Source organism: Mustela putorius, unplaced genomic scaffold, assembly GCF_011764305.1.
Source record: "Mustela putorius furo isolate JIRA1106 unplaced genomic scaffold, ASM1176430v1.1 tig00003898_pilon_pilon_pilon, whole genome shotgun sequence".
Taxonomy (NCBI): domain Eukaryota; kingdom Metazoa; phylum Chordata; class Mammalia; order Carnivora; family Mustelidae; genus Mustela; species Mustela putorius.
The window spans coordinates 7,227,486-7,255,240 of NW_025422047.1; the positions used below are offsets into that span (position 1 = coordinate 7,227,486).

General features: G+C 37.9%; 1 protein-coding gene across 1 annotated transcript in view; it reads left to right on the top strand.

The window, feature by feature from the left end:
• The window catches only part of BUB1B (BUB1 mitotic checkpoint serine/threonine kinase B), a 47,015-nt gene extending 26,043 nt beyond the window's left edge, over positions 1-20,972 (top strand). The window contains exons 9-23 of the mRNA XM_004751084.2: positions 1,052-1,281; positions 3,291-3,403; positions 4,105-4,220; positions 5,390-5,436; positions 7,404-7,464; positions 7,585-7,690; positions 9,174-9,448; positions 10,846-10,979; positions 11,287-11,427; positions 11,917-12,017; positions 14,111-14,260; positions 16,414-16,556; positions 17,917-18,088; positions 18,882-18,988; positions 20,392-20,972. Coding sequence (XP_004751141.1) covers positions 1,052-1,281; positions 3,291-3,403; positions 4,105-4,220; positions 5,390-5,436; positions 7,404-7,464; positions 7,585-7,690; positions 9,174-9,448; positions 10,846-10,979; positions 11,287-11,427; positions 11,917-12,017; positions 14,111-14,260; positions 16,414-16,556; positions 17,917-18,088; positions 18,882-18,988; positions 20,392-20,623 — 2,128 coding nt within the window. The 3' untranslated portion in view covers positions 20,624-20,972. The remainder of the gene's footprint in view (positions 1-1,051; positions 1,282-3,290; positions 3,404-4,104; positions 4,221-5,389; positions 5,437-7,403; positions 7,465-7,584; positions 7,691-9,173; positions 9,449-10,845; positions 10,980-11,286; positions 11,428-11,916; positions 12,018-14,110; positions 14,261-16,413; positions 16,557-17,916; positions 18,089-18,881; positions 18,989-20,391) is intronic.
• The last annotated feature ends 6,783 nt before the right edge of the window (positions 20,973-27,755 follow it).

Here is a 27,755-nt window from a genome sequence, read left to right on the forward strand (position 1 = left end):
TCCCTACCATTAAAAGTTCTGATTTAGTAGATCTGGGGTAGGGACCAGATGTCTGGGCTTTTTGTTTGTTTGTTTGTGTAGATTGTATTTGTTTATTTAGAGGGGGTGTGAGCAGAGGCAGAGGGAGAGAGAGAGAATCTGAAGCCAACTCTGCACTGAGTGTGGAGCCCGATGTGGAGCTCCGTTTCAGGACCTGAGATCATGACATGAGCTGAAATCAAGAGTCAGATGCTTAACTGACTTAACCAGGTGACCTGGGACCAGATATCTTTAGCTGTGAAAAGGCACATAAGAAAATAAAAGGTAGGGGCGCCTGGGTGGCTCAGTGGGTTAAGCCGCTGCCTTCGGCTCAGGTCATGATCCCAGGGTCCTGGGATCGAGCCCCGCATCAGGCTCTCTGCTCAGCCGGGAGCCTGCTTCCTTCTCTCTCTCTCTGCCTGCCTCTCTGCCTGCTTGTGATTTCTCTCTGTCAAATAAATAAATAAAATCTTTTAAAAAAAATAAAAAAGAAAAAAGAAAAGAAAAGGTATATAAGTAATTTTGTCCATTGCCAGGATTGAGAATATCTGCCCTATTTTGCTTGAAGTATTTTATGCTTATTCTTTTCAAACCTGTGTTATCACTTTCATTCTTCCCCTTCAGCTGAGAACCTTGAACTTCACATTCCTGAATGTTGTATTCCTAACTCTAATTGTTTTTGGCAATAAACAGTAGCAAATGGGCTATATTGAGTAGGTTAATTTTTTTTCATACACTGGGTTTGATTAAGATATGATATTCAGATCTGTTTTACCTATAAGGAATATAAGCTATTTGATGACCCTAGCTTATGGCTAATTTCATTCCTCATCATAACAGAGTAATACTCAGAACATAATTGTTGATAATCCACATAAATTATTTTTAGCCTCTTTTCTCCATCTTTTTTATTTTTTTTTGAAATCAATTATACATAGTCTTACTACTGACATTGTCCCTGTGTTCTTTCAAAACATGTAAGAAATAACTCATTTGACCTGTATAGTGAATAATAATTATTTTGTTTCTTTAGGACACCATGTAAAATTGAACCTAGTATAAACCATATTCTAAGCACAAGAAAGCCTGGAAAGGAAGAAGGAGATCCCCTGCAAAGAGTCCAAAGCCATCAGCAAGAGTCTCAGGAGAAGAAGGAGAAGATGATGTATTGTAAGGAGAAGATTTATGCAGGGGTGGGGGAGTTCTCCTTTGAAGAGATCCGGGCTGAAGTTTTCCGGAAGAAATTAAAAGAGCAAAGGGAAGGTATGTGTATTTTTCTAGTTCACAGCAAAATTTCTTGGGAATTGTAATCTTTGTCCCTGCCCATTATTTTCGCAAGCATTCCCTCTAGTCCAGTGAAGCAGCTCTGATCATGGTCACCAGAAACCTCCTTTTTGCCAAATCCAGTGGCCATATTTCAGTCATGATCTTTTTTCCATCTTGGCTTCACTTGACACAGTTGAGGAGATACTTGTTTATGAAATGCTTCTGTTGGCTTTTCCTTTTTGTGCATTCCCTCTCAGTTTCCTTCACTGCTATTCTTATCAAAGACATCTTCCTAAAACCCAGAACAGAGTCTTGGAATATTCCAATTATCTTTTCTTTCAACAACTATCACTAGATAATAGATTAAATACTGTTTACAAGATGGGGATTCTTGAATTTATATCTCTATCCCTGACATTTCACCTGAACTCGAAACTTCTATTTAGTTACCTGTATCTATTGGCTATTCCAACAGATGTTTTTAAAAATTGTTTTTTAATTTTTTTATGTTGTTAATCACCATACAGTACATCATTTGTTTTTGATATAGTGTTCCATGACTCATTGTTTGCATATAACACCAGTGCTCCATGCAATCCGTGCCCTCCTTAATACCCATTACCAGGCTAACCCATTCCCCTCACCCTCCAATAGACATTTTTAAACTCAACGTAGCCAGAATAGAATTATTGATTTCTGCCAAAAACTACACCCCAACACATGCACATACCACAGGCTTCCCCATTTCAGTAAAAGGGAACAATATGCACCCAGTTGATTCAAACCAAAAAAAGCCAGAATTCATCTCTGATCCCTCTTTCTGTACCATTCCCCCATATCTAATGAATAAGCCTATCAACCACACCACCAAAAAATTTCCCAAATCTTTCATTTATACTGTTCTCATTATTAATCCAAACCTCCATCATTTTTTAAAAATATTTTATTTATTTATTTGATAGAGATTACAAGTAGTCAGAGAGGCAGGCAGAGAGAGAGAGAGGAGGAAGGAGGCTCACCGCCGAGCAGAGCCCAATGCGGGGCTTGATCCCAGGACCCTGAGATCATGACCTGAGCCGAAGGCAGAGGCTTTAACCCACTGAGCTGGCCAGGCACTCCCTAAACCGCCATCTTTTAGTTAGACTATTGCAGCTAGACTTTCTGCCTTTAGTCTGGCCTTACTGTAGACCATTTTGCTCATAGAAGATGATTTTTATAAAAAGTCCAGGTCCTGTCATTACTTAAAATTCTTCAATGTTTTCTCATTGTCTTACCATGCAGTACAAACTCTACCCACACATGGTATTAGCCACATAATATTATATATTATATATAATATTATATATATATAATATAATATATAGCTACATAACATGGCTCCTGCCTACCTCTCCAACCTCATCTTTTACTTTTCTCTTCTTACTTTGCTACAGTCATACTGGCTTTCTCTGGAACTCACTTTTGAACATAGTGATCTTGTTCCTGCATTTGGGCCTTTGTGCCAGCTTTGGCCTAGAATCTTTCTCCAGATATTTATATGACTGGCTCCTTGTCATTCAGGTTACAACTTTATGAATGTCGTTCTCTTAAAATGATCTTCCCGACTTACCCATCTTAAGTAGCTCCTGACCTCCATTCTCCTACTCAGTCACACATTCTTTTATCACCTATTTTATTTTTAACACTGATTTCCTTATTAATTTGTGTGTCTGCATGTCTCCCCTAAACTGAATATTAGTGTGACATGGCCAAGGACTTTGTGTTATGTACCAGTGACAAGTAAATGCTCTGAATTGTGCTTGGTACATCATAGATATTCTGGTTCTTATTGATTAAATAAATGAAAGAATAGAGACCTAGACCTCAAGTAGAGGACTTTGGTCCATTTATATTAATCTCAATCTGTAATATTAGCATGCATGTTAAGGCCATGAGCTCCAAAGACATTTTTTGACAGAATAAATTGCTATGAGGACTAATGCATCAGCCAACCTTACTGTTTCTAGCTGAGCTACTGACCAGTGCCGAGAAGAGAGCAGAAATGCAGAAACAGATTGAAGAGATGGAGAAGAAGCTAAAAGAAATTCAAACTTCTCAGCAAGAAAGAACGGGTGATCAGGTCATTTCTCTCTCTCTTTCTCATTTTTTTTTTTTAAAGATTTATTTGTGTATTTTAGAGAGAAAACATGCAAGCAGAGAGAGGGACAGAGGGTGAGAGAAAGGGAAGGCAGATTCCTCACTTAGCGCCGAGCCCCGTGCAGGGCTCTCTCTATCTCACACCCTGAGTTCATGACCTGAGGTGAAATCAAGAGTCACACGCTTAACTGTGCCACCCATATGTCCCCATTTCTCTTTTTTTTAATGTAGAAAACTATGCTTATTGAAACAAATTTAAACAATATCAAAGCATAGAAGATAAAAATCCTTTTAACCCCCATTCAGAGTTTCTGGTAGTTTCATAGCTATTAGTAGCAACAAAGTCCAGCAGGAAAGTAATATAACAGGTGACCTCAAATGGAACTTGAGCCACTAAAAGCAATGCAATTTATTGACTATTGACTTCTTTTTATTCTAGTCATGTTACATGTCACCCAAAGAAATTTGGTATATGCTTGGCACTGCTCAGTTGAGTACAACAGAAACAGCTTATACTAGGAATGTAAATTATTAGAAAGAACTTTTATAGCAGAGATATTTTATATGGTTAGTGGTTATCTACGCAAAGAGTATGGTAAACCTAATTCTGGAACTAAAGCTTGAAAATAGGTAGGATTTTTTAGATAGAGGGACACATTCATTTTGTTTATTTAATGCAAATAGCATGAAGAGAAGATGCCTACAAAGGAGACAGCTGAACTGCAAATTGCTTCAGGGTCTCAGGAAGTACCAGGAATGGCTCTATCCAATTCTGTTTGTCCAATAAACTCTTGTGCCAGGTAAGACCACATTTGGTGAAAGGGATGATGCTTATAGGAGGGCACTTAGAACCAACCTTTTACTCTAATGACTTGGTCTTTTATAATATCAAGACATAATATCTGCAAATCTCTGTCACAGCATAAGTTCTAGTAATGATGAGGGAAGAAAGGGTACTGACTTTTTTTTTTGGTTAAAAAAAAATACATGTTTGGGGTGCCTGGGTGGCTCAGTGGGTTAAAGCCTCTGCCTTCAGCTCAGGTCATAATCCCAGGGTGCTGGGATCGAGCCCCGCATTGGGCTTTCTGCTCAGTGGAGAGCCTGCTTCCCCCTCTCTCTCTGCCTTCCTCTCTGCCTACTTGTGACGCGGGGCTCAATCCCAGGACCCCGAGATCACAACCTGAGCCAAAAGCGAGGCCCAACTCACTGAGCCACCCAGGCGCCCCTCAAATTAAAAACACATTTTTTAAAGTGGGCTCCATGGATCCCAGCATGTGGCTTGACTTGAACTCATGACTCTGAGATTAAGATCATCGCTGAGATTAAGAGTTGGACACTTAACTGACTGAGCCACCCAGGCACCTCTCAAATATAATTTAAAACCACCCATTTCTACCACCAAGAGATTATTGCTATTAACATAAGTATATTCCTATGTGTTCTGTTTTTTGTTTTATTTGATAAAAATGAGAGCTTACCATTTTGTTATCTGCTTATACTGTTAATATTACAACATCTATTATCAAATATACTTCTATAAAGCAATTTTAATGACCGAAGGAAGGTTTTATCTTCTTAAAGAATTTAGATTGACAGTATTAGAATTTTTTTTTTTTTTTTTTTTTAAAAGATTTTATTTATTTATTTGACAGAGAGAGATTACAAGTAGGCAGAGAGGCAGGCAGAGAGAGAGAGAGGAGGAAGCAGGCTCCCTGCTGAGCAGAGAGCCGGATGCGGGACTCGATCCCAGGACCCTGAGATCATGACCCGAGCCGAAGGCAGCGGCTTAACCCACTGAGCCACCCAGGTGCCCTAGAATTTTTTTTTTTTTTTTTTTTTTTTTTTTTTTTTTTTTTTATCTTAGAGAGAAGAAGATTGTATTTAATAAAAAAGCCTCTTGGACTTATAAGAATTAAGTAATTCTTTTTGTGGGTACTTAGGACATGTCTTAAAACAAATTTCTTTACAGAGAGACTTCACCTGAAGAAAACATTTGGCAAGAACCTCATTCTAAAGGTGAGTTGCATTTGAAAATGTCATGAAAAACTTACCAATAACAAACACATTATGTAATATGTGGTAAATATTTTTCTTAATTATGGTAAAGGGAGTTGTAAGAAGGCAGAGGGGAACTAAGGTAGTATCATATCTTTGAGTTATGGAATTCAGTTATAAGCATGTAATTTGAGATAGGGAAGACATTTAAGAGTATTTTTGTTTTTATAAGATTCCTTGGTGCTTTGAAATGTTTAGTTTAAATGTAAATTTAAATTTATATTAACTACTGAATATCATCTTCCACCTTATCAGTGTACACTCAGCTAAACCTATCAGTAGTATTTAGCAGCCAAGAAAGTGGTTTTTCAGAAGAAAGAAAAAGAAATATCTAAAACTGAAGCAATTTAGGGGTACCTGGGTGGACAAGCGCGTAAGTGTTGCCTTTGGCTCAGGTTATGATCCCAGGCTTCTGGGATCAAAGACTGCATCGGGCTCCCTGCTCATCGGGGATCCTCCTTTTCCCTCTGCCTCTCCTCCTGCTTGTGCCCTCTCTCTCTCAAATAAATAAATAAAAATTATTTTTTAAAAAATTATATTCAAACTTATTATCTTTTTAAAAAGATTTTATTTATTTATTTGACAGAGAGAGAAAAAGAGTGAGTAAGCACAAGCAGGGGGAGCGGCAGGCAGAGGGAGAGGGAGAAGCTGACTCTGCATGGAGCAGGGCGCCTGGTGCAGAACTCAGTCCCAGGAATCTAAGATCATGAACTGAGCTAAAGGCAGACACTTAGCCGACTGAACCACCCAGGCGCCCCAAATTTATTCTCTTTTCATTTGAAAATACATTAAACGTGGTAAAACATAACTATCTACCTGTTAGTAGTTTAAAAAATATATAGGATATGATTAAAACCCCAACTCTAACCACCAATTTATAGGAAATACAAAGCCTGGAGGAACATGTTAAGCAACACAGGAAGATGTAATTGGCAAAAAAAAATCCAGGCTTATTGGGCAAACAACCCAGTTTCTTCAACAGAAAATTACTAAAACAACAACAAACCCTAAAGAATCAAAGTGATTTAGGAGACGTTTCAACCAGTCACAATATATGAATCTGCATTCTCAATTCAGACTTTCTAAATAATTTTGGTAAAAAGCGAATCTTCTGATTGGATATATGATACTCAGAAATTACTAATCTTATAGGTATGATTATGTTTTGAGATTATGCTTTTTTGAACGAGCCTCTCTTTTAGAAATACATACTGAAATATTAACAAATGATATGATGTCTTAGATTTGCTTTAAAATAATTCAGAACTGAGTTGGGTTTGGAAAGTAGTAGCAGTGGTGGGGAATAAAGATGAGACACAGTCATTCATGTTTAGGTAACTGTTATTAAATGATCTCTACTTTTATATGTTTTAAATTACTCATTTCATTCATTTATTTATTTTAAAGATTTTATTTATTTATTTGACAGACAGAGATCACAGGTAGGCAGAGAGGCAGGCAGAGAGAGAGAAGGGGAAGCAGACTCACCTCTGAGCAGGGAGCCCGACTCAGGGCTGTCCTGATCTCAGGACTCTGGGACCATGACCCGAGCTGAAGGCAGAGGCCTTAACCCACTGAGCCACCCAGGTGCTCCTGATATTATTCACTTTTTTTTTTCTTTTTTTTTATTTACTTGACAGACAGAGATCACGAGTAGGCAGAGAGGCTGGCAGAGAGAGAGGAGGAAGTAGGCTCCCTGCGGAGCAGAGAGCCCAATGCGGGGCTCAATCCCAGGACCCTGGGATCATGACCCGAGCCAAAGGCAGAGGCTATAACCCACTGAGCCACCTAGGTGCCCCCAAAATTATTCATTTTAAAGAACAGATTACCTTTCTGCTTCCAAATAGCACAAAATATTAATTGACCTAGATGTCTTGAAGAATAGGCATTTACGCTTAAGAGCATAAATCTGTTCTCTTTTTCTATAGGTCCCAGTTTACCTTTCTCCATTTTTGATGAGTTTCTTCTTTCAGAAAAAGAAAACACCAGGTTTGAAGTTTTTTGTTTTGTTTTGATACTTTAAAGTCTTCTATTATTATAAATAAGGATGCATTAAGGGCTACTGTTATCTATATGAACAGAAAAATAAATTAAGTGTTTTTTTTGCAGTCATCCTGCAGCTCCCCCACGGATATTAGCCCAACGAAGACCCCTTGCAGTTCTCAAAACTTCAGAAAGCATCAACTCAAATGAGGATGTGTCTCCAGATATTTGTGTAAGGAACAGTATTCCTAAGTTAATATAAGCAGACTTGTGAATTGTTTCATGCAGTTCTTACAAATTTAGGGTTAAAATTAAAATAATAGGCTTCAAATTTAAGCACATGAAAAGATGCTTAACGTCTTTAGTCATTAGAGAATGTAGACCAAAACCACAGTGAGATAGTACTTCACATGTACTGTGATGACTATAATCAAAGACAGAAAATAACAAGTGTTGGTGAGGATGTGGAGAAATTAGAACCCTCATACAGTGCTGGTAGGATTATAAAATGGTGCAGCCACTTTGGAAAACAGGTTGGTAGTTCCTCAAAATGTTAAACATAGAGTTACCATATGTATGACCTAGCAGTTCTCTCCTAGGTATATTTCCAAGACAATTAAAAACATGTTTACATTTTAAAAAATTGTACGTGAATGTTCATGGCAAGATTATTTATAATAGCCAAAAGATACTAGCATTTATCCTATAATTTCACTTGTTATAAACCCCCTTATTTATTTATATTAATACTATTACTGTTTTTTAAGAGGATCCACATCCAGCATGGACCTTGAACTCACGAGCCCAAGACATAGAGTCACCTGCTCTACCAACTGAGCCAGCCAGATAGCCCTGAAACCCTTTCTTAAGTATATGCGTGTAACCTACCAGGTGTTAAAATAACTGTTCCCTCTGGGGAATAGTAGTTGAAGTGGAGATGAGGGTCAAGTGCAAGAGGGAGACTTTTTCACTATATATCCTTCTCAACTAGTTGACTTTTTAAACCATATACATATATTACTTTGAAAGACAAAAGATGGCACTTGAGTGGCTCATTTGGTTGTGTCTGACTCTTGGTTTCAGCTGAGGTCCTGGAATTGAGCCCTGTGTCAGGTGCCATGTTCAGCTAGCACTTTGCTTGAGATTCTCTCTCTCCCTTTGCCCCTCCCCTCTGCTTGCACATGTACTCTCCCTTAAATAAGTAAATCAATCTTTGAAAGACAAAGGAATATTTTTTAAAATTTTCCATTTTTTAATACTTTATACTCCATCTTTTCTACAATGACTGTGAATTATCTTTAAGAAATAAAATAAAAATTCAACATTTGGCATAGAAGAAGACTTAAAAGCTAGGAGGATAGCAGATTATTAGAACATTTTCTAGGTCAAAGCCAGAAGAAAAATAGAATTACTCCTCTAGTTCTTAGGTGAAATTGGTTGGGAAAAAAATTATCCAGTATTTTTCCTTTGTATGGCAATTCCTCACAGTATACTTTTTGATAATACTTAGTTTGCTATTTTCATGATGTAAAACTTTTTCCCTCAAACGTTATGATGTGCTTTTTAAAATTATCTTTTCTAGAAATTCTTATACTCTACTTCTATACCTTACATCAAAAATCACTTATCTAATGTTTGTCTCTCTGAATAAAAAAGGTAGGTCCTCTAGATGCTCACTGAAATATTTCAGCTAAACTTCACGAATCTTTTTTCAGGATGAATTTACAGGACTTGAACCCTTGAGTGAGGATGCTATTATCACAGGTTTCAGGAATGTAACTCTATGTCCTAATCCAGAAGATACCTGTGACTTCGCCAGAGCAGCACGTTTTGTATCCACTCCTTTTCATGAGATAGTGTCCTTGAAGGATCTCCCTTCTGATCCCGAGAGACTGCTGCAGGAGGAGGATCTAGATGTGAAGATCTCTGAGGACCAGCAGACTGCTTGCGGCACCATCTACAATCCAACTCTCAGCACCAAGAAGCTCAGGTAATTGATTGTAGGTTGCACAAGCCAGACTGTCTGAGTGATCTCGTATTCTGTGTGTGCTTATCAGTTGGAGCAATCATTTATCAAGTTCTCACTACCCGCCAGGTTCCATGCTAAGTGCTTTACATGACAGTGGGATTCCCCCTGACAAAGTGGTAGTGGTATTTGGTAATTGATTTGAGTATGAGGGTTAGAAGAAGTCAATTTTGATGGTTATGAGATTGAGAGCCCCAGGAGGATTCTGGTGTCTTTGAGGAAACTTGGTAAACTCTGCCATGGGGAGATAGGAGGCATTTTGTTTTTCCTTTAATATTGTTTTAAATAATGGTAGAATAGCTTGATACTAATTTCAGATAGGCTAGAAGTGTACTTTTTTTTTCTTTTTAGATTTTATTTATTTGAGAGAGAGAGAGAAAGAGAGAGATCATGATGGGGGTTGGGGCAGAGGGAAAAGTAGACTCCCCGCTGAGCATGGAGCCCTATGTGGGACTCGATCTAGTGATCCTGGAATCATGACCTGAGCTAAAGGAAGGTGCATCACCGACTGAGCCACCTGAGGCACTCAGAGTATACTTTTTTAAAGTATCTTTTAGGGGCGCCTGGGTGGCTCAGTTGGTTAAGTAGCCGACTCTTGATTTTGGCTCAGGTTATGATCTCAGGATCATGAGATAAAGCCCTGGATCGGGCTCTGTGTTTAGCATGGAGTCCGCCTGAGATTCTGCCTCTGCCTCTGTTTCTCCCTCGCTCTCTCTCTCTAAAATAAATGAATATAAATAAATAAATAAATAAAATCTTTTTTCAAAAAGGAGAATCTTTTAATGGGGAGGTGGAAATGAATAAATGGTATGAAGAAATGGTGTAGAGAGCCACAGACAAAACCTTTTGATGTATTTGTATTTAAAAGTTGGCTAAGTTAAACAAATAAATGTTGGTTTTAGGAATATTCTTTAAAATGCCAATTTGTGCTTTTAAAACTGCATTTTAAAAATTTTTGTCCAATAAACTTTATCACATTTTTGTTAGCATGTTTTCATCTTGAGTGATTCAGGTTTCCCTTTTTCTTTCTTGATCTTTTCTTATTAAAGAATAAACTGTCTAGAGAAAGGATAAACAAGAAAAAAGTACCTCAATCAGTGTTTCTCAGTAGTATAGAATAGATTTAGATTAGGCATTTGCTATTGATTAGGTAAATAAAGCATAAATTTAGGAAATCTAATGCTCAGCATTGACTGTCAACCAGGATAGATAAAGTCACCTAAATTCTGATTATAAATCTATATCTGTTTCAGGAAAATAATGGACTTTGAAAATTAGACTAATGAATATTAAATAAAATAACACAGATAAAGTGGTATCTATTATCCCTATGAGAACTGACTCATTTGTGCTTCTTTCAGCCCAATTATCGAAGACAGCCGTGAAGCCACACACTCCTCTGGGTTCTCTGGATCTTCTGCCTCAATTACAAGTTCCTCCTCCATCAAATGTCTTCAGATTTCTGAGAAACTGGAGCTTACTAATGAGACTTCAGGTAGCTTCATACCACTTGTAAGCAAACCTCCATACCTGTGTTTACTGAACACTTACTTATCTCAGCAAACTGAACTATGTGTTTTTTTTTTCTGTAGAAAAAAAGTTCCTATAAATTGTACAGTTTCTGGAATGAATCAGTATTAATTGAACACCATAAAAATCTGAGGTAGATGAATTTTGTTAGGTTAGCCATGTTGATTGTACAATCTGGTGTTTTTTCCTCTCCTCTGTTTATAACACCCATTTTAGGTTTTGGGGGTGATGGGGTTTTTGGTTTGTTTGTTTTCAACCTTTTTTTCCCCCAGACAACCCTACTCAGTCACCCTGGTGTCCCCAGTATCGCAAACAACTACTGAAATCTGTAATGGAGCTGAGGGCCTCTGCAGAGTTTTTTATAGAAGATAGACCAATGCCTAAGTTGGAAATAGAAAAGGAAATTGAACTGGGTAAGTATCATTGAACACATGGGGTTTTTTTGTATGACACTGTAGAAGTAAGTTATTATTTGTACTTGAGCCTGTTGCTTGAGGACAGCAAATATTTTTAGAATCTAAGAACAACATTATAGGGGTACCTGGCTGGCTTATTCAGTAGAACATGCAACTGTTGATCCAGATCATAAGCTGGAGCCCCACACTGGGTTTAGAGTTTACTTAATTAAAACAAAAAACAAGAAAACTCATGTATTAAAAGGAAAAAAAAGAACAAAAAGAAACAACATTATAGAGGTTGACACACTGATAAGTTCATGTTCTAGTAACAGTATGGATTCTGTCTTCCCCTCTTTCAACTTTTAACAATGATTTTGAAAAGTATTCTAACTAGCTGTTAACTGACAAATATAAAGTACCTTTAGCCCTTAAACCAGGAAGTAAAAGCTAAGGGGCTGTACATATTCACAGTGATCTTTAAATGGAATCAAACCTTCTCAACAGGTAATGAGGATTATTGCATTAAACAAGAATACCTAATATGTGATGACTATAAATTATTCTGGGTGACACCAAGAAACTCTGCAGAGTTAACCATAATAAAGGTAGGACTGATTCTTTGTCATTTCAGTTACCTTGTAAAAAATAATGTGGGTTGAAGCAGTAACTTTGGCCCTGTGCCACGTGGTACCATCAACTCCCTTGAATAGTCCATAAGCTTCCTGATAGAAAAGTTGCTGAGAAATAAAAAAAAATCACTCAGCATTGTGTGCCAGGATCAGATGTCAAAAATGAGAGGCAATTGTGTATATCTCTTAGAAGTCCAAACATACTAAATATTCTACCAATTCTATCTTTTTGAGGAAATACCCTGAAATTTTCTGGCCCGCTCCAATCCAGAAAAATTATATCCTGGGCTTCTTTCTTTCTTTCTCTCTCTCTCTCTCTCTCTCTCACACACACACACACACACACACACACACACAAACACAAACTCAGAGTACTACCTTGACATTTCCATTCTCCATTTTCCTAGGGAGTCGCATTACGTCTTTCTTATATTGGATGCCCAGTAGTATTGGCTCCCATTTTTATTTCTTTCTTGATTTAAGCCTTCACATTTTAGTAGTCTCCCGAGAAAGGATGCATGGGTATAAATTTTTTTGAAATGTTTCATGTCAGAAAATTTTTTATTCCACACCTTTACTGTATTGGTAGTTTGAATATTAGAATTCTAGGTTCAAAACTTTTTTCCTTAGAATTTTGACTATAGCTTTATTATCTTTGGGCTTGTGGCTTGGTTTTTAAAGTCTTTTGCCATTTTTTGTGTGAGACTATTTTTCCCTCTCCCTGAATCCTTGTAGGATCCTCTGTTTGTCCCTAGTATTCTGAAATTCCACAAATACATCTTTTGGTAAAAATCTATTATTGCCCATCTGCTAGACACTGAATGGCCATTTCAATGTGGAAACTCCTTCAGTTTTGAGAAATTTCCTTCAAAGAATAAATTACTTCTTGTTTTCAGTCTTCTCTGTTCTCTACTTAGGATATAGGGTCTCTTAGAGATCCTTTAAAAGTCTTACTTTTTTTCTCCTTTTCTCTGTCTTTTTGCTTTACGTTCTGAAATGTTTTGTCAACTTTGTATTCAGACTTGTTATTGGGTTTTTCATTTCTTTTGTCATGTATTTGATTTGCCAGAGCTCTTTTTTATTCTCAAAATTTTCTTCTTTATAACATTCCACTCTTCATTTCAAAGGTGGAATATTCTTTCTCTGAGTGTATTTGCAAGGGTTTAAATTTTTTTTCTCCTTGCATCATCTGTTTCCTTTTGTCTGTTTTGAACTCTGTCTTTCATATTAGAGGATTCTTCAAGACTTTGACTCTATTCATATTTAAGTATGAGACTCTTAAAGCTAACTGAAAACTCTATGTATTTAGGGCCTTAACAGCTTTGGGGCTTCACAGTAAGAAGATCTTGCTTGGCCATTCAATAAAATGCCTCAATTCTTGACACCTTTTCTTTTGAGCTGATCAGATTCTTCACAGAAAACTTCTAATATCCTTCCTGGAGCACATAATCCTGGCTGCTAGCTTCTTAAAAGCTAAGTGGGAAAATTAGTCTGGAGAGTGGAGGGGCGGACAGGTACATCTTAATATTTGAGGTATAAACTTCCCCCACCCCTATCTCCCTTAAACAGTCCCTGGCAACCTCTAGCCCAGAGCCCTTCTGCTTTATACTTTCTAGGGGTAAACTTTTGGTCTTCTAGAATGGAGGAGAGGCAGTTGTTAAGCTGGGCTATAGGAGCAGCAGAGGAGTTTGGGGTTTAACTTCCTCATTAATAGAATTCAACCACTCCTGTGTTTGTTCCTTCTCTACCTTATTTCTCTAGGTAATTGGTGTGATCAGTTTTATACCATGGGGAGATGGTCCTGTGACATAAATTCAGTTGTGCTCAGCTTTCTTTACTGCTAGAATCAGCTTTCCTTGGGTCTGCTAAGTGCATTGTTACCTCTTACTATACTCTTTCCAGCTTTCAGAATTTGTTGCTGCTGTGTTTTTTACTATTGATTTATGACTTTTAAAACATTCCTTTACTACTATTTCTGTTGGGGTATCATAAAGGCTGGAGGGAATGTTTTGAATCTGCCAACCATAATCAGAGATTCTAATAGCTCTTATTTTTAAAATTTCTTGCAGGTATCATCTCAACCTGTCCCATGGGACTTTTATATCAACCTCAAGTTAAAGGAACGTTTAAATGAGGAGTATGATCATCTGTGCAGCTGTTACCAGTACCAAGATGGTTGTATTGTTTGGCACCAATATATAAACTGCTACACCCTTCAGGTTTGAATAATATAAAAGCATTATCATTTAAAGCCCTTAAATAGAGAGATTTGTGCTCCATTTAGCAAAAGAATTTAGTGCAAAATTCCTGTTAATCTTCTAGAAATAGACCAATTAAATTATAAACTTGAAGCATTGATCATTTTCCTTTCCCAAGTTGTTTTGACCAAAAACTTCTTTGGTACGTTTTTTCTTAACTTTTTATTATGTCAGTTTTCTTCTTTTTTCTTAACATTTGTTTATTTACATAATCACTACACCCAAGAAAGATGGGGCTCGAACTCATGACCCCAAGACCAAGAATCCACACTCTACTGACTGTGCCAGCCTGGCCACCCCTATTATGTCAACTTTCAAACAGACAAAAATAGACAGAATTGGACAGTGACCCAGTAATCTAACTATGATCGTCATCAGCTCATGGCCACTCTTAAGTTAAATTCCTGGTGTGATAATTCCAATATTTTTTCCATGTCTGGTTTTGATATTTCTCTGTCTTTTCAGATTGTGTTTTTGGCCTTTTAGTTTATCATATAAATTTTCTCTTTTCTTTTTTAAAGATTTATTTAATTGAGAAAGAGTGCATGTGCGTGTGTGAGGGGGAGGAGGGGCCGAGGGAGAAAATCTCTAGCAGACTTCCTGAGGAGTGCAGACCCCTGTGTGGAGCTCCATCTCACTCACCCATGACCTGAGCCAAAACCAAGAGTCAGCACTTAACTGACTGAGCCATCCAGGCGCCCCTAATTTTTTTGACAGACAGGCATGATATACTGGGTAAAAGGACCTGCTATAAATTGGCCATTAATAATGTGGTGATAAGGTATGAGGGGAAAGAAAGCATTGTATAGTTCTGTGTGTTATGTTCTTTTATAGTGAGCCTATGCCTCTGGACTGTGTTCCTCCCAAGAATTTCTCCTCCCTTAGGTGAGACATGATGGCTAGAGCAGGCTGGTGTTGGGTTATTTCCCTTCCCCAGGTCAAGTAGGCTCAGATAATACTCAAGCAGGTTAGGTCTGGTTAACTGGTTTCTCCTGATGACAGTTTTTAAGAACAGTGCCTGTAGCCTATTTCAAAATGGTTCCTCTTCCCCTCCACCTCTGGAAGCACATGGAGAATTTTTCTCCAACACTTATTGTGAGAACCTGATCTAGCTCCTAGACATAAAACTCACAGAAGTGTGAGGAACCCCCTTTACCACTGCTGCCACCATGCTTATAGATCCTAGAAGAGTTGATTTTTCAGTCTGTGGCAGAGTGACACAGAGTGGCAACTTCTAAACTCTTTACATAAGGAATGGTCTATTTTTGCTACTCTTGGTCTATCTATGCTATCCCCCAGTAGATTATTTTTAGAACCCAAACACAATATATCATTTTATTCTTTGGAGTGTTTTTTGTTTTTTTTTTTTAAGGTTTTATTTATTTATTTGAGAGAGAGTATGTGCAACCCAAGGAAGGGGAGGAGCAGAGAGGGAAGGAGAGGGACAGCATGTGCTGAGGGCAGAGTCCAACTCAGGGCTTAATCCCAGGACCCTGAGATCATGACCTGAGCCAAAACCAAGAGTTGGTCGCTCAACTGACTGAACTACCCAGGTGCCCTTGGAATGTTATTTTGATGGTAATATGAATTTTTTAAAATGGTTAGAATGAGGGTATTTTGAAATTACCATTTATAAAGCACCTATTGTGGGCCTGGCTAATCCTTGATGGTCTTCATCTATTATTATTATTTTTTAAGATTTTATTTATTTATTTGACAGAGATCACAAGTAGGCAGAGAAGCAGGCACAGAAAGGGGAGGAAGCAGGCTCCCTACAGAGCAGAGAGCCCAATGTGGGGCTTGATCCCAGAATTCTGGGATCATGACCTGAGCCGAAGGCAGATGCTTTAACCCACTGAGCCACCCAGGTGCCCCCTCTTCATCTATTATTTCATTAAGTCCTTATAGTATGGGATATATATATATACACTATTTATACTCTATACTATATAGGAGAGCAGTGTTGTTAGAACTGAGACAAAGACCCAACCTATGAAAGCCAGATTCTAGTAGAGAACAACAAGGAGTACAAAGCAGCAACTGATAAGGTATTGAGGGTAAGTACAGTCACCCCAACTTAAGAAATACTGAATTTTCTGTCCTTTGGTTTCTAGGATCTTCTTCAACACAGTGAACTTATTACCCATGAAATAATAGTGTTAGTTATTTATAACCTTTTGACAATAGTGGAGAAATTACACAGAGCAGAAATAGTCCATGGTGACTTGAATCCAAAGAGTCTGATTCTTCGAAACAGGTTGGTCCTTTTCATTCTCTTAAAATTCTGTCAACTTTCTCTTAAAATATGGATAGTTTCCATTTCCTTTTGCCTCTTGACAAATGCTGTATTGAGGAACACAGTATGTTAAAGTATTTGCTATCTAAAAGTAAATAATCAAGGGGAATGGTTTGAAAGAGTTCAAAGAAAATACATTGAGGAAATACATTAATTCAGAAAAAAAATTAACCACTCTGAGTATTGTGATGATTCCTTACAAGAAGAGATATAAAATATGATTCCTTGGAGGAATGTGACTTAGATTGGGTAGTCTTTCTCTGCATGTGGCCAGTATGGATTGAGTGAAGGTGCTAGCAAAACCAAGGCACTTCTTGGTTTCAATACCAAAATTTAAGTCAGGCCAAACTGAGGTCATTGCTAAGAGCAGTGGCTAAACCAGAGTGCAAATGCAAACTCTGCCAAGGAAAGGGGCTTAGAGTTCCAGTTAAACCCAGTTAAGCCATCAAATTCAAGGGTATCATTCTGTGCTGTGGAGGTATGTGATGGGATTAGTCAAAGCCTACACTTAAAAATATAACATCTCTCACTGATACTCATCAGGGATTTGAGGGAACTGAGGAAAGCAGAGACAAAAGGAACACAAAAATAATTCATTTTTTCTCTCACACAAATAGTGTATGTCTTCTTGGAGAGTAGCTTTATTGCATGGAATAGATAAACCCAAGGAAAATATAATTAATAGTGAATTCGTGTTATTAGGTTTTCTTTTATCTGTTTTGGGGGTTAGGAAATAATGGTTGGAATTACAGGTAAGAGTTAGAGAATATGGTGTTAAATAAAAACAGGATAGTTTACAGTAGAGGTGGCATCTTACACAAAAACAGCCTTTTGTTGTTTCAGTTAAACTCTGAGAAGGAGGACTCTGAATGACCCTTGGAAAGCCTAATCTATAGTAGTGAACAAGAAAGGCCATGACATCTATTGAAGCTTCTAATTCTTCCATAGTTCTCATCAGTGTGTAAATCATTGCTATTGTACCTATTAATGTGTCTAATATAAGACACTTCCAGTACTTGTTTTTTATAATAACTATAATATGATAAATGTTCTGTGGTGCCTATACATTATGGTTTAGATATCCTTGTATCACTAGACTAACCTCAACATTCCCCGCTTAGCTGGACACTGCCACTGCCCTTACAGGTGCATTTCCATAGCTAACCACAGGAGGGCGCTGTTGGCATAGCTAAGACCCACCTGCAATACCTTTTTTTCCCTTTTTTTTTTTTTTTTTTTTTTTTTTTTTTTAAAAAGAGCAGCTCTGCAGCTTCTTTCATGGCCTGTTTTTATTATCTCTTTCTCTTAAATCTGGGCTTAGAATCCACGATCCCTATGATTATAATAAGAACAATCAAGCTTTGAAGATAGTGGACTTCTCCTACAGTGTCGACCTTAGGGCACATCCTGATGTTTTTATCCTCAGCGGCTTTCGGACTGTACAGATCCTGGAAGGACAAAAGATCCTGGCTAACTGTTCTTCTCCCTACCAGGTAAGTGTAAAACAAGCCTGAGCAACTATGAGGAGGGTTTCTTAATCTCTTTCTTCCATGGATAAACCATGAAAGATAGTATTTACTGATATTCTCCCCTGGAATAGATGACCTAGTTTTCAGATATCACCAAGTCAAGCAAAATATACCATTTTTGTGTTACAACACTGAAGACTATACACATACACGTGCAGACACATGACTAACTCAGTAACCTAAGTAACAGGGCCATTTCTATCACTCATCTGTGTGATCTTCTGTAAGTAATTTTCTATAATCTTTGTAAAATAAGGCTAAACAATCTGCTCTGTGTGTATCAGAATTGTTGTGAGGGTTAAATGAAACAATGTACATAAAAAGATTACAAGTGTTAAGTGCTTTATGTGATAGTGTTCTATACAAAGTCCCTTCTGACTCATCTCTGGATATTTGGCGTTTGCTGATTGAAAATGTAGCATGAACTTAAATCAGTCATGTGGATCACATTTAGATCACAGCTAGAGTCCATGCACATTAGTAGGTCTACAAATTTGAATTTGACAGTCTGTATAGTTTTGTTCTTCAGGATAATTTTTCCCATCTTTTGTTCTTAAGGGTAATTCCCAGAGTTAGCTTTATAGATCATTTCTTTGGGGAGCTTCTCTCTTCACCGTAGGAGTAGGGAACAGTCTACTAAAATGTATGTCATAAAATAAACTTCAACACTACAATAACTTTCTGCTTTCTACATAAAGAAATTGCCATGATATTAGCAGAGAAATATTTTAGCTGATGGTGCTTTTTGTGATTTCAGGTAGATCTGTTTGGTATAGCAGATTTAGCACATTTACTATTGTTCAAGGAACACCTACAGGTCTTCTGGGATGGGTCCCTCTGGAAACTTAGCCAAAATATATCTGAGTAAGTACTGGTGATTTTAGGGTCTTTGCCTATCCAGATAATTTTCTTTTACTCTTGGGTGCCCTCTGCTCGGGCGGCCTTAGTTTTCTTAGTCCGAATGCCATGATTCCATTAATTTCGAACAGTTTTCGTTAGTGTGTCAGTGGAGCATCTAGTGCAGAAGCAGAACAAAGGAATTGCTAATTAAAAATAAGAATCATACTATTCAGACTTTAGGACATCTTTCTGGACCTAGATATATCATATAGACTGTGACTATGGTATGGAAGCCTCTCATTCTAGAAGTGTTAATAGAAACATTTCATAAGAATAATTTTATAATCAATTGATGTTAGTCTAATAGCACTTTTTAATAGCTATTGTTATCAAAGTTAATAAGCATCTCTTGAAGAGAATTAAATTTCTCAATTATATACTAATTTTAGGCTATTATTTATTTAATGAGTGGGTAGAATCAAAGCAGAGAACTGAATTCTCCTTGGAGAAGTAAATGCTCCCTTAATAAGAACTGCTTGGTCTCAGAACCTTAGTATTCCCTCTAGCCAACTCATAAAACTTATTAAATATCCCATGGTCCACTTTAGCTTATCATAGCTAATAACTTCACAGAATAAGCTTACCATATACCAATTAATTGGTATAGTCTTTGGCTTAAAAAAAAAAAATAAAAAACCACTATTGAGAATTTAACACCCCTTCTCCATTCCCCCTACTCCCAACAAGTGAATTGTATTTTTTCTTTATTTAATTCAGAATTTGGCCAGTCTCATATGTCTCTGAAATATACTTTTTAAATGGGCTTTAAATATAATGTAAGACCTGTAGGATAAATTCAGGTATCTCCACTTGGCTGTGGTCCTCAGTGGGTGTAACACAAACAAATAGGTAGGGACAGCTGGGGTTTCCTAACAACTCTGCCTTGTCTGATAATACAAGCTTCTTTGGTTAAAAGAAAACAAGGAAGTTAAACATCGTAGACATAAGCAGTAGTTAATTTAGTCAAGCTTAGGGTTCTCGGAGGATTGTGAAGATAATGAAACTCTGGGCAGGGGAGAAGGAGAACTGCAGCCTGTTTAACGACCTAGACTTTAGGAAAGTTAGAGGAGAGGAGCAAAATTCACTTTTCTTTTTTGTAGAGCAGTGCTACATCTTAGCACACAGAGGAAATGTGTAGATTCCCAACAGAGACTTATGGGAAGACTCTCCTCTCTTTTTTATTATCGTATTATGGCTCTCCTCTCTTTTATATAGTTCTACCTTGGACTTTGAAAGGATTACTTGAGTTCTAACCCTAGACTTCTAGCCGTTACCTTAAATCAGTCAGTGCATAATGTAGCACTGATTTAAATACAGAATTCTTTTATATGCCTAATCTTGATGGAAATGGTTTTATGTATTTTTAGGCTAAAAGGTGGTGACTTGTGGAATAAATTCTTTGTACGGATTCTGAATGCCGGTGATGAGTCCACAGTGTCTGTTCTAAGGGAACTTGGAGCAGCAATGAGTGGGGTGTTTGATACCACATTCCAAAATCACCTGAACAAAGCTTTGTGGAAGGTAGGGAAGTTAATCAGTCCCGGGGCTTTGCTCTTTCAGCAGGATAGGCAATCAAATCTCTCACAGATTCCTGCCTAAAACCAATGATTGTATTGTGGAACACTGGACCTGTGTATGCTATAATTTAATTTAGGACATGTTTAGATACACTACCAATGCATTGCTACTTTTTAATAGAGCTATATTTCTAGTAACTGGCATTTTTAACATAGTACTATATCTGTTCTTGACTTTGTCTAACAAAGAACTGTTTTATTCTTAATGGACTCCATTTGAATGGGTGCCTTGTTGTCATTTAACACATTTGTCTCTACTTTTCCCTGTACATTTTTCTTTTGTAATTTGTGACATATACCCTTATGATCACTCTGTATTTTTTTTTATCACTCTGTATTTTTAAGTAATAAAATAGTATTTGTTGAATTAATGCTTCTAACATCTCATCTACTTTTTGCCAACTAAGGTAATAAATGGCTTGATTTCACAGACAAGAGCTGTTTTACCATGGAAATTTATATATCCTAGACTTGGAACTGCCATGATAGAATCATAACAAGACAGAATAGCCAGCCATTCCTTTGGGTGTTCCTGACCTTCCACTAATGGTCTAAATTTAAAAGTATATAAAATGATTTAATATAAGGCCAAATTTTCTTAAATTTCAAGTGGCAAAATTGTTCTATTTCTATTTTTATGTTTTCATTTTTTTTATCCACCAAACCCTTTGGACTATTTATATAATCTCGTGGTGTTGCAGCTTCTGGGTCTCTTGATTAGGACTGTGGCTCTAAGAAAGGAAGAGAAAAGGTTTTGAACAGGGTGTAGCAACCTTTCAGAAATAGAACAGTCACCATTCTACTACCTGCAGAATAACTTGGTGGGGCAAGTGTTCGTAAAGGAATGGAAGGAACTTTTGATTGGGAGATTTGAAGAGTTAGATGCCAGGATAAAAAGATAACTTGGAAGCATGTAATAATCTGGGAAAGACTAGATCTAGAAGAAGTATCAGACCCCTCAAACAGAAGCATAAATTATACCTGGCTTTGGACATAGGGAGGAAAACTGAAAGAAAGGGCAATGAAAATGATCAATTCCATATCCAAATATCAAAATTCTCATCTCTGCCTCCCTCCATTGCTGGTGCCTGATATATATATATTTTTTTCCTTTACTCTAGTTGTCACTGTTAGTGCTCTAAGATTGCTGGAAAGCAGAAAATTCTAAGTATATCTCAACTAAAAATATTTAAGCACATATAGTTGATGCACTGAAATATAACTTGAATCTGAAAAATAATCAACTTAGAAAATTTTACTCTTAGCCAAAATACAACTTTTCAAACATTTTCATGTTTGCTTCTCATACAACTGATGATGTAAAATTATAAATCTGTATCTTTGATGTAATTGAGCACTTCTTTCCCCTATGCTCTCATTTCTTTTTCTTTTTTTTTTTAAGATTTTATTTATTTGGGTGCCTGGGTGGCTCAGTGGGTTAAGCCTCTGTCTTCAGCTCAGGTCATGGTCTCAGGGTCCGGGGATCGAGCCCTGCATTGGGCTCTCTGCTCAGCAAGAAGCCTGTCTCCCCGCCCCCACCCCGCCCCGCCTGCCTCTGCCTACTTGTGATCTCTCTCTCTCTCTTTGTTGAATAAATAAAATAAAGAATCTTTTTTAAAAATTTATTTATTTATTTATTTATTTGTCTCAGAGAGAGAGAGAGCACAAGCAGGCGGAGTGGCAGGCAGGTGCAGAGAAAGAATCAAGGATCCCCATGTAAGACTCGATCCCAGGACCCTGGGATCATGACCTGAGCCGAAGCCAGCGGCTTAACGGACTGAGCCACCCAGGCATCCCATGCTCTTCTCATTTCTTAATCCACCATTTTGACACATAAAATCCTTAATCTGAGGATGGACAGTAAATTTAGATTCTTTCTTAACATAGGCTTAGCTACTAATTAGTGACTTCTTCAAGAACTTGGCAGCAAGATGGAAAACCCAAAGCTTTGTCTCTGAAAGTCAACTTTGAGGAGAGGGAAGAGAATCTGGGCAAGTTCCTTTATCAGAGAACTTGCCAATGTTTTGCCACCTCTCCCTCCATTCCCCATCCCCTCCAACCCTGACCGTTCTTTGTAGTGGAAGAAAACAGTAAGGACCTGTGATGCCTTAGTTTTCTCTTTGCCTGGGCATAAAACCACAAAGTGTTTCCATTTCCCTTGTATTTTATGCTTGTTTGTCTTGGAAGAAGGAAGCTTTTGGCAGAAGCTTCAAATGGTTCTTATTTCTTGTCTCACTAAGGCAGAAGTAGCATAACAATGGACCTGGCGGGCGAAACAGCTGAAAAGACTGGATTTTACTTTTCTTTGAAAAGAGACCATGGAATGCGTAGAGCCTCACCATTCACAAAGTCCGCATCCACTTATTTTTACTGCTGTTAGAGCCCTCATCTTCCTGTGCTGCTTGAATAAGAAACTTTCCACCCAACTCAGAGTGCTTTAACTGATGCCAAAGCTGAATCTGGAAATAAAAAGGGTTTTCTATAGCATAGGACTTTAGACTCTTTCTTAGTTGAGCTATTATCTCAAGGTAGATAAGAAAGCCTTCCAGACAGCGCAGGGCTCCCTGGAAAGACCCTTGATGGGTTTAAGCTAAAGTCTTTAAGCAAAGACACCAAAGAAAGGCTTCTTTTTTGTTGCATTGGAAAATGGAATTCTTCCAACTGCACCCTCTCTTCCTAACATGCCAAAATTTGCTGCTAGTCTCTAAAATTAAGACTTCCCTAGTGAGAAAGATGTATTTTAAAAACTTTTTTTAATATAGAAACTTCGACCTTAACGAGGTCCTTGGTTCCACCAAAGACAGAAGAAGCTATGAATACTTAACAGGACAAATGTTTCATTTTCAAATCCGTGTGTGAGAAGATGGGGCATTCAATAACTGGTGCGGAAACAGTGGGTTAGAGTTTGAACTCTGTCACCAGTGCAACCACTGGTTCATACCTTTGTGCAGATTACCAAAAGGCCTCTTCCTCTAGTGGATTCTGTACCTCCTGGTGCACGGTAGCCTTGCTGGATTTCAGCCCCCACACAGCCTGTCAGCCTGCTGCCCTTGTTTGTACAGCCGTATGCAGTGGGCTTGCCTATTTCACTGCCTGTCTGCAAAACCATCTCAGATAGATCTAAAGTGTTAATGTAAGAAAATGAAAAGGTAAAATATTAGGGGCACGTGGCTGCCTCAGTTGGTTAAGACCCCGACTCTTGGTTTTGGCTCAGGTTGTGATCTCAGGGTCCTAAGATCAAGCCCCGCATTGGGCTACACGCGCGCACACACACACGCTCAGTGCAGAGTCTGCTTGAGAGTCTCTCCCTCTCCCTGTGCCCCACCTGTTCGTGCTCTATCTCTAAAATAAGTAAATAAATCTTAAAAAATATATATATATATATAAATGTATATATATAAAATACTAGATGACTTTGTGACCTTTTGTCGCTGTGATGTAAAACCAAGATATAGGCAAGAAGATTGCTGTTTACTACTATAGTAGATAAAAGCCAAAATCGAATATAGCTACCTATCTCCCATCCAAAGAAAAACATAAACTGAAAATAACTTGCAACATATATTTGCATCATCTTTCACTTGCATTATCTCAAGTTCTCATAACTGATCTATATGCTTCCCTACCCATCTCCAGTCATAACAGAAACTTATCACAGCCTGTGAGACCCTAGCAGTCTGTTCCACTACCCCCTAACCTCTTCCTTGACTCTCCTTTTCCTCCTCATGCCTCTTGAACCTGTTCGCCTCCTTGCTCCTCCCTAAACATGTCAACTATTTTCTCTCTTTACGGCCTTTTTGCCTGCCATTTCTTCTGCCTGTATCTTCACGTGGATTACTCTCAAATCTCCACCTTAACAGAGGTCTTCCTTGGCCATTCTGTTTAAGTAGCATCTCCCCTCCCCCCACACATACTGCTGCTTTCTGTCCCTCTTTATCTGCTTTGTTTTTTACAAAGCACCTATCACAACCTCATGTGTGTGTAACTTTCTTTTTTGTTTCTGCAGCCCACTACTAAAATTTAACTTCCTTAAGGGTGGGGATTTACTTTGTTTCCTGTTTTAAGCCCAGCATCTGAATGAATAAAATATGACAAAGCACTATCTAACCCTAAAGTACAAAGAACTCTTTAAAATTTTTTGAAAACCAATAGAAATAGACAAAGGACATGAACAATCCATTAAAAACATTTTAATGGCCCCAACTTACCTGAGCTGTTCACCCTTCATTCCTAATTAAATCGAATGCAAAATAAACCTTAAATTTTTATCATTCACATAGGCTATAATTGAAAATTGTGATTGTGATGGTGAAAGGAAGCAGGTGCTCGTATATTATTTGAATTATTAGCTGGAGTGCAAACTTTACCTTATCAGAAGGTGATTTGGCAATATTTATTAAATAAATATTCCCTCTGGCTGAGAAATTTTTTAAAAAACATATCTTTTTTTTTTTTTTAGATTTTATTTATTTATTTGACAAAGAGAGATTACAAGTAGAGAGGCAGGCAGAGAGAGAGAGAGAGGGAAGCAGGCTCCCCGCTGAGCAGAGAGCCCAATGTGGGACTTGATCCCAGGACCCTGAAATCATGACCTGAGCCGAAGGCAGCGGCTTAACCCACTGAGCCACCCAGGCGCCCTTAAAAACATATCTTAAAGAAACGTTGCCACACTCCCAAGAAAAGCGCCATTTGTATTATTGTCTTCCTGCTTCCAAGGCTCATTAGTCAAAAGGGATGATCAGTATGACAGACCCCAGGAAAACAGGAATTCTGGACTGTGCAGAGGTGACATGGGACCATTTTTGTAAACTGCAGGGGTGCTGAAAGTCTTCCCATTTGGTCCGAGTGCATAGAGACATTCATTAGGCTTGGAGAGAGAAACTCCATTTTCAGCTTCGGCTAAAGACAAAAGAGAAGCTGAAGAGGAAATGTGATTACCTTTGGGGAGAGCCATTGGAGTGGGGAGAGAAAAGAATGAAGGCTTTTACTTTTCATTTTGTGCATTTCTGGACTTCTTGAATTTTCTGATCATGTCCATGGATTATTGCTTTTTTTTTTTTCTTCTTAATCTATGGTCTTAGAAATGATGGGCCATGGTTTTGTGATCTTTTCTTTATATTAAAAAAATAAAAAGCCTAACAACTGTTAGTTTTGTTTTAGTTTTTGTTTTAATAGGGAATTTGGGAAGCTTTATCATTCAAATATCAAAGCAAGATTAATTTGGAATTAAAATGAGACTGAGGGGTGCCTGGGTGGCTCAGTCGGTTAAGCGGTCAAGCGTCTGCCTTCAACTCAGGTTATGATCTCCAGGTTCTGGGACTGGCCTGCATCGGGCTCCCTGCTCAGCGGGGAGTCTGCTTCTATCTACCCCCTGTCTATGCTCTCTCTCTCTCTCTCTCTCTCTCACTGGAATAAATAAAATCTTTTTTAAAAATGAGAGTGAAAATATTTTAAATCATTGAAGAGAATATATCTAACTTCTATTTTTAATATGCTAAAAACTCATATATATTCAAATCTTTTGTAATTTTTCTATAAGATATGCTTTCTAAAATTACCATCTTCCTTATATTTTAATTTCCTATGTCTGTGAACAAAGGATTAAATTACATAAAACTTTTTTCTTTCTTTTTGGTAAAGATTTTTATTTATTTGAGAGAGAGAGAGAACAAGTAGGAAGAAGGGGCAGAGAAAGAAGGAGAAAAGCAGACTCCCTGCTGAGTAGGGAACTCCATGAGGAGATGCGGGGCTCGATCCTGGGACCTGGAGATCATGACCTGAGCCCAAGGCAGATGTTTAATCAACTGAGCCACTTGGATGCCCCAAAACTTGACTTTTTTCAAAACAAAAATGCATTCTTTGGTTTTCATATAAAAACTTGAGTTTCTATAAACTGACATTGATTAAGAAAGGAACAAATAGACTATGATGAACTTAGGCTAAACTTCTATAAACTTAGACCTTTTTTCTAACAAAGCATGCCATTTCCAGTAACCTTGCTCCACAGAGGCCCCGGTGGCAGATTTTCGGCTGCTGAGCAGTATTGTCCCATAAGTTCAGATTGGTGTCTCCATGGGAAAGGAGTGGTTGCCCGAACTGCTAGTTTTCAAACGCCTTGTGAACAAAGGACTCTGCATCTATTAATTTTATATATTCCCAGAAACTAGCACATAGTTGTCAAAAAGAAGTCGTGAATTAAAATGTTGGAAAAGAGCTGCTCTGAGTTCAAAAACTAGTTGAACTGGAGCCTTGACGAGGGGAGTAAATCTATCCTAGGATCTAGATGTGCACAGAATCGTAATCTCACTTTTCTTGTGTGTCTCTTTATGTTTCTGTAATCTTCTGTTGGAACTGATTGCTGACCTCACATTGTGATACATTTCATTGTCCTGTTCACTCCTATCAAAATTAAATGTTATTTCCCCAGGTATATTTACTCCATTGGAATGTGTACTTTATTTCCCACATGTATTTAATCCAGCCTCACATTCATTTGAAAGTTATGCGAATCAGCCTATGCTGCGATTTCAATCTTATTGGCCTGGTCATGTGATGTATTTTTAGTTAACTGCTTCAGTCCTGCAATTAGCAAAGTGAGAATGGCATAAAAACAAATGCCCACTAAAATCTCTGAACAAAATGATGAATATATACATTTGTTTGCTTTTTGCATTTTTTCAGACGAGATTGAAAAATCTGGTAATGTTAGAATCAGGCGATAAAAACATTGAAAAGGTGACACGTGAAGCTTCAGTGAGATTGGCTCATTCAAGGAAATGAGATCGCTAAGGATGAGTGCGTGTGTGGTACAGTGAGTCAAGGAGTCCCAGCAAATCAAGGGGTTAGGTGGGCAGAAATAGGACCTAGGCAGAGTAGATGAAAGTTAACTAGTGTTGCTGGAAGACACCTTCCACCTCAACTGGACTCCTCATTGGGCAGATCGCCAGTGGTTGAGGGTCCATGATATATGCCATTAGGGGGCGCCCCATAGCTCCTACCTGTACCATTTCCCTGCTGCCCTGTAGTCCCGTGTACTTACCCTATCTTTCTCACTCAGATGACCTCTTTGGGGCAAGATCTGTGGGGTTTTTCCTACCTTAGTTATAACTTGCATGGAGTGCTCATATTATAGGGGGTCAACTGCACAGGCCTAG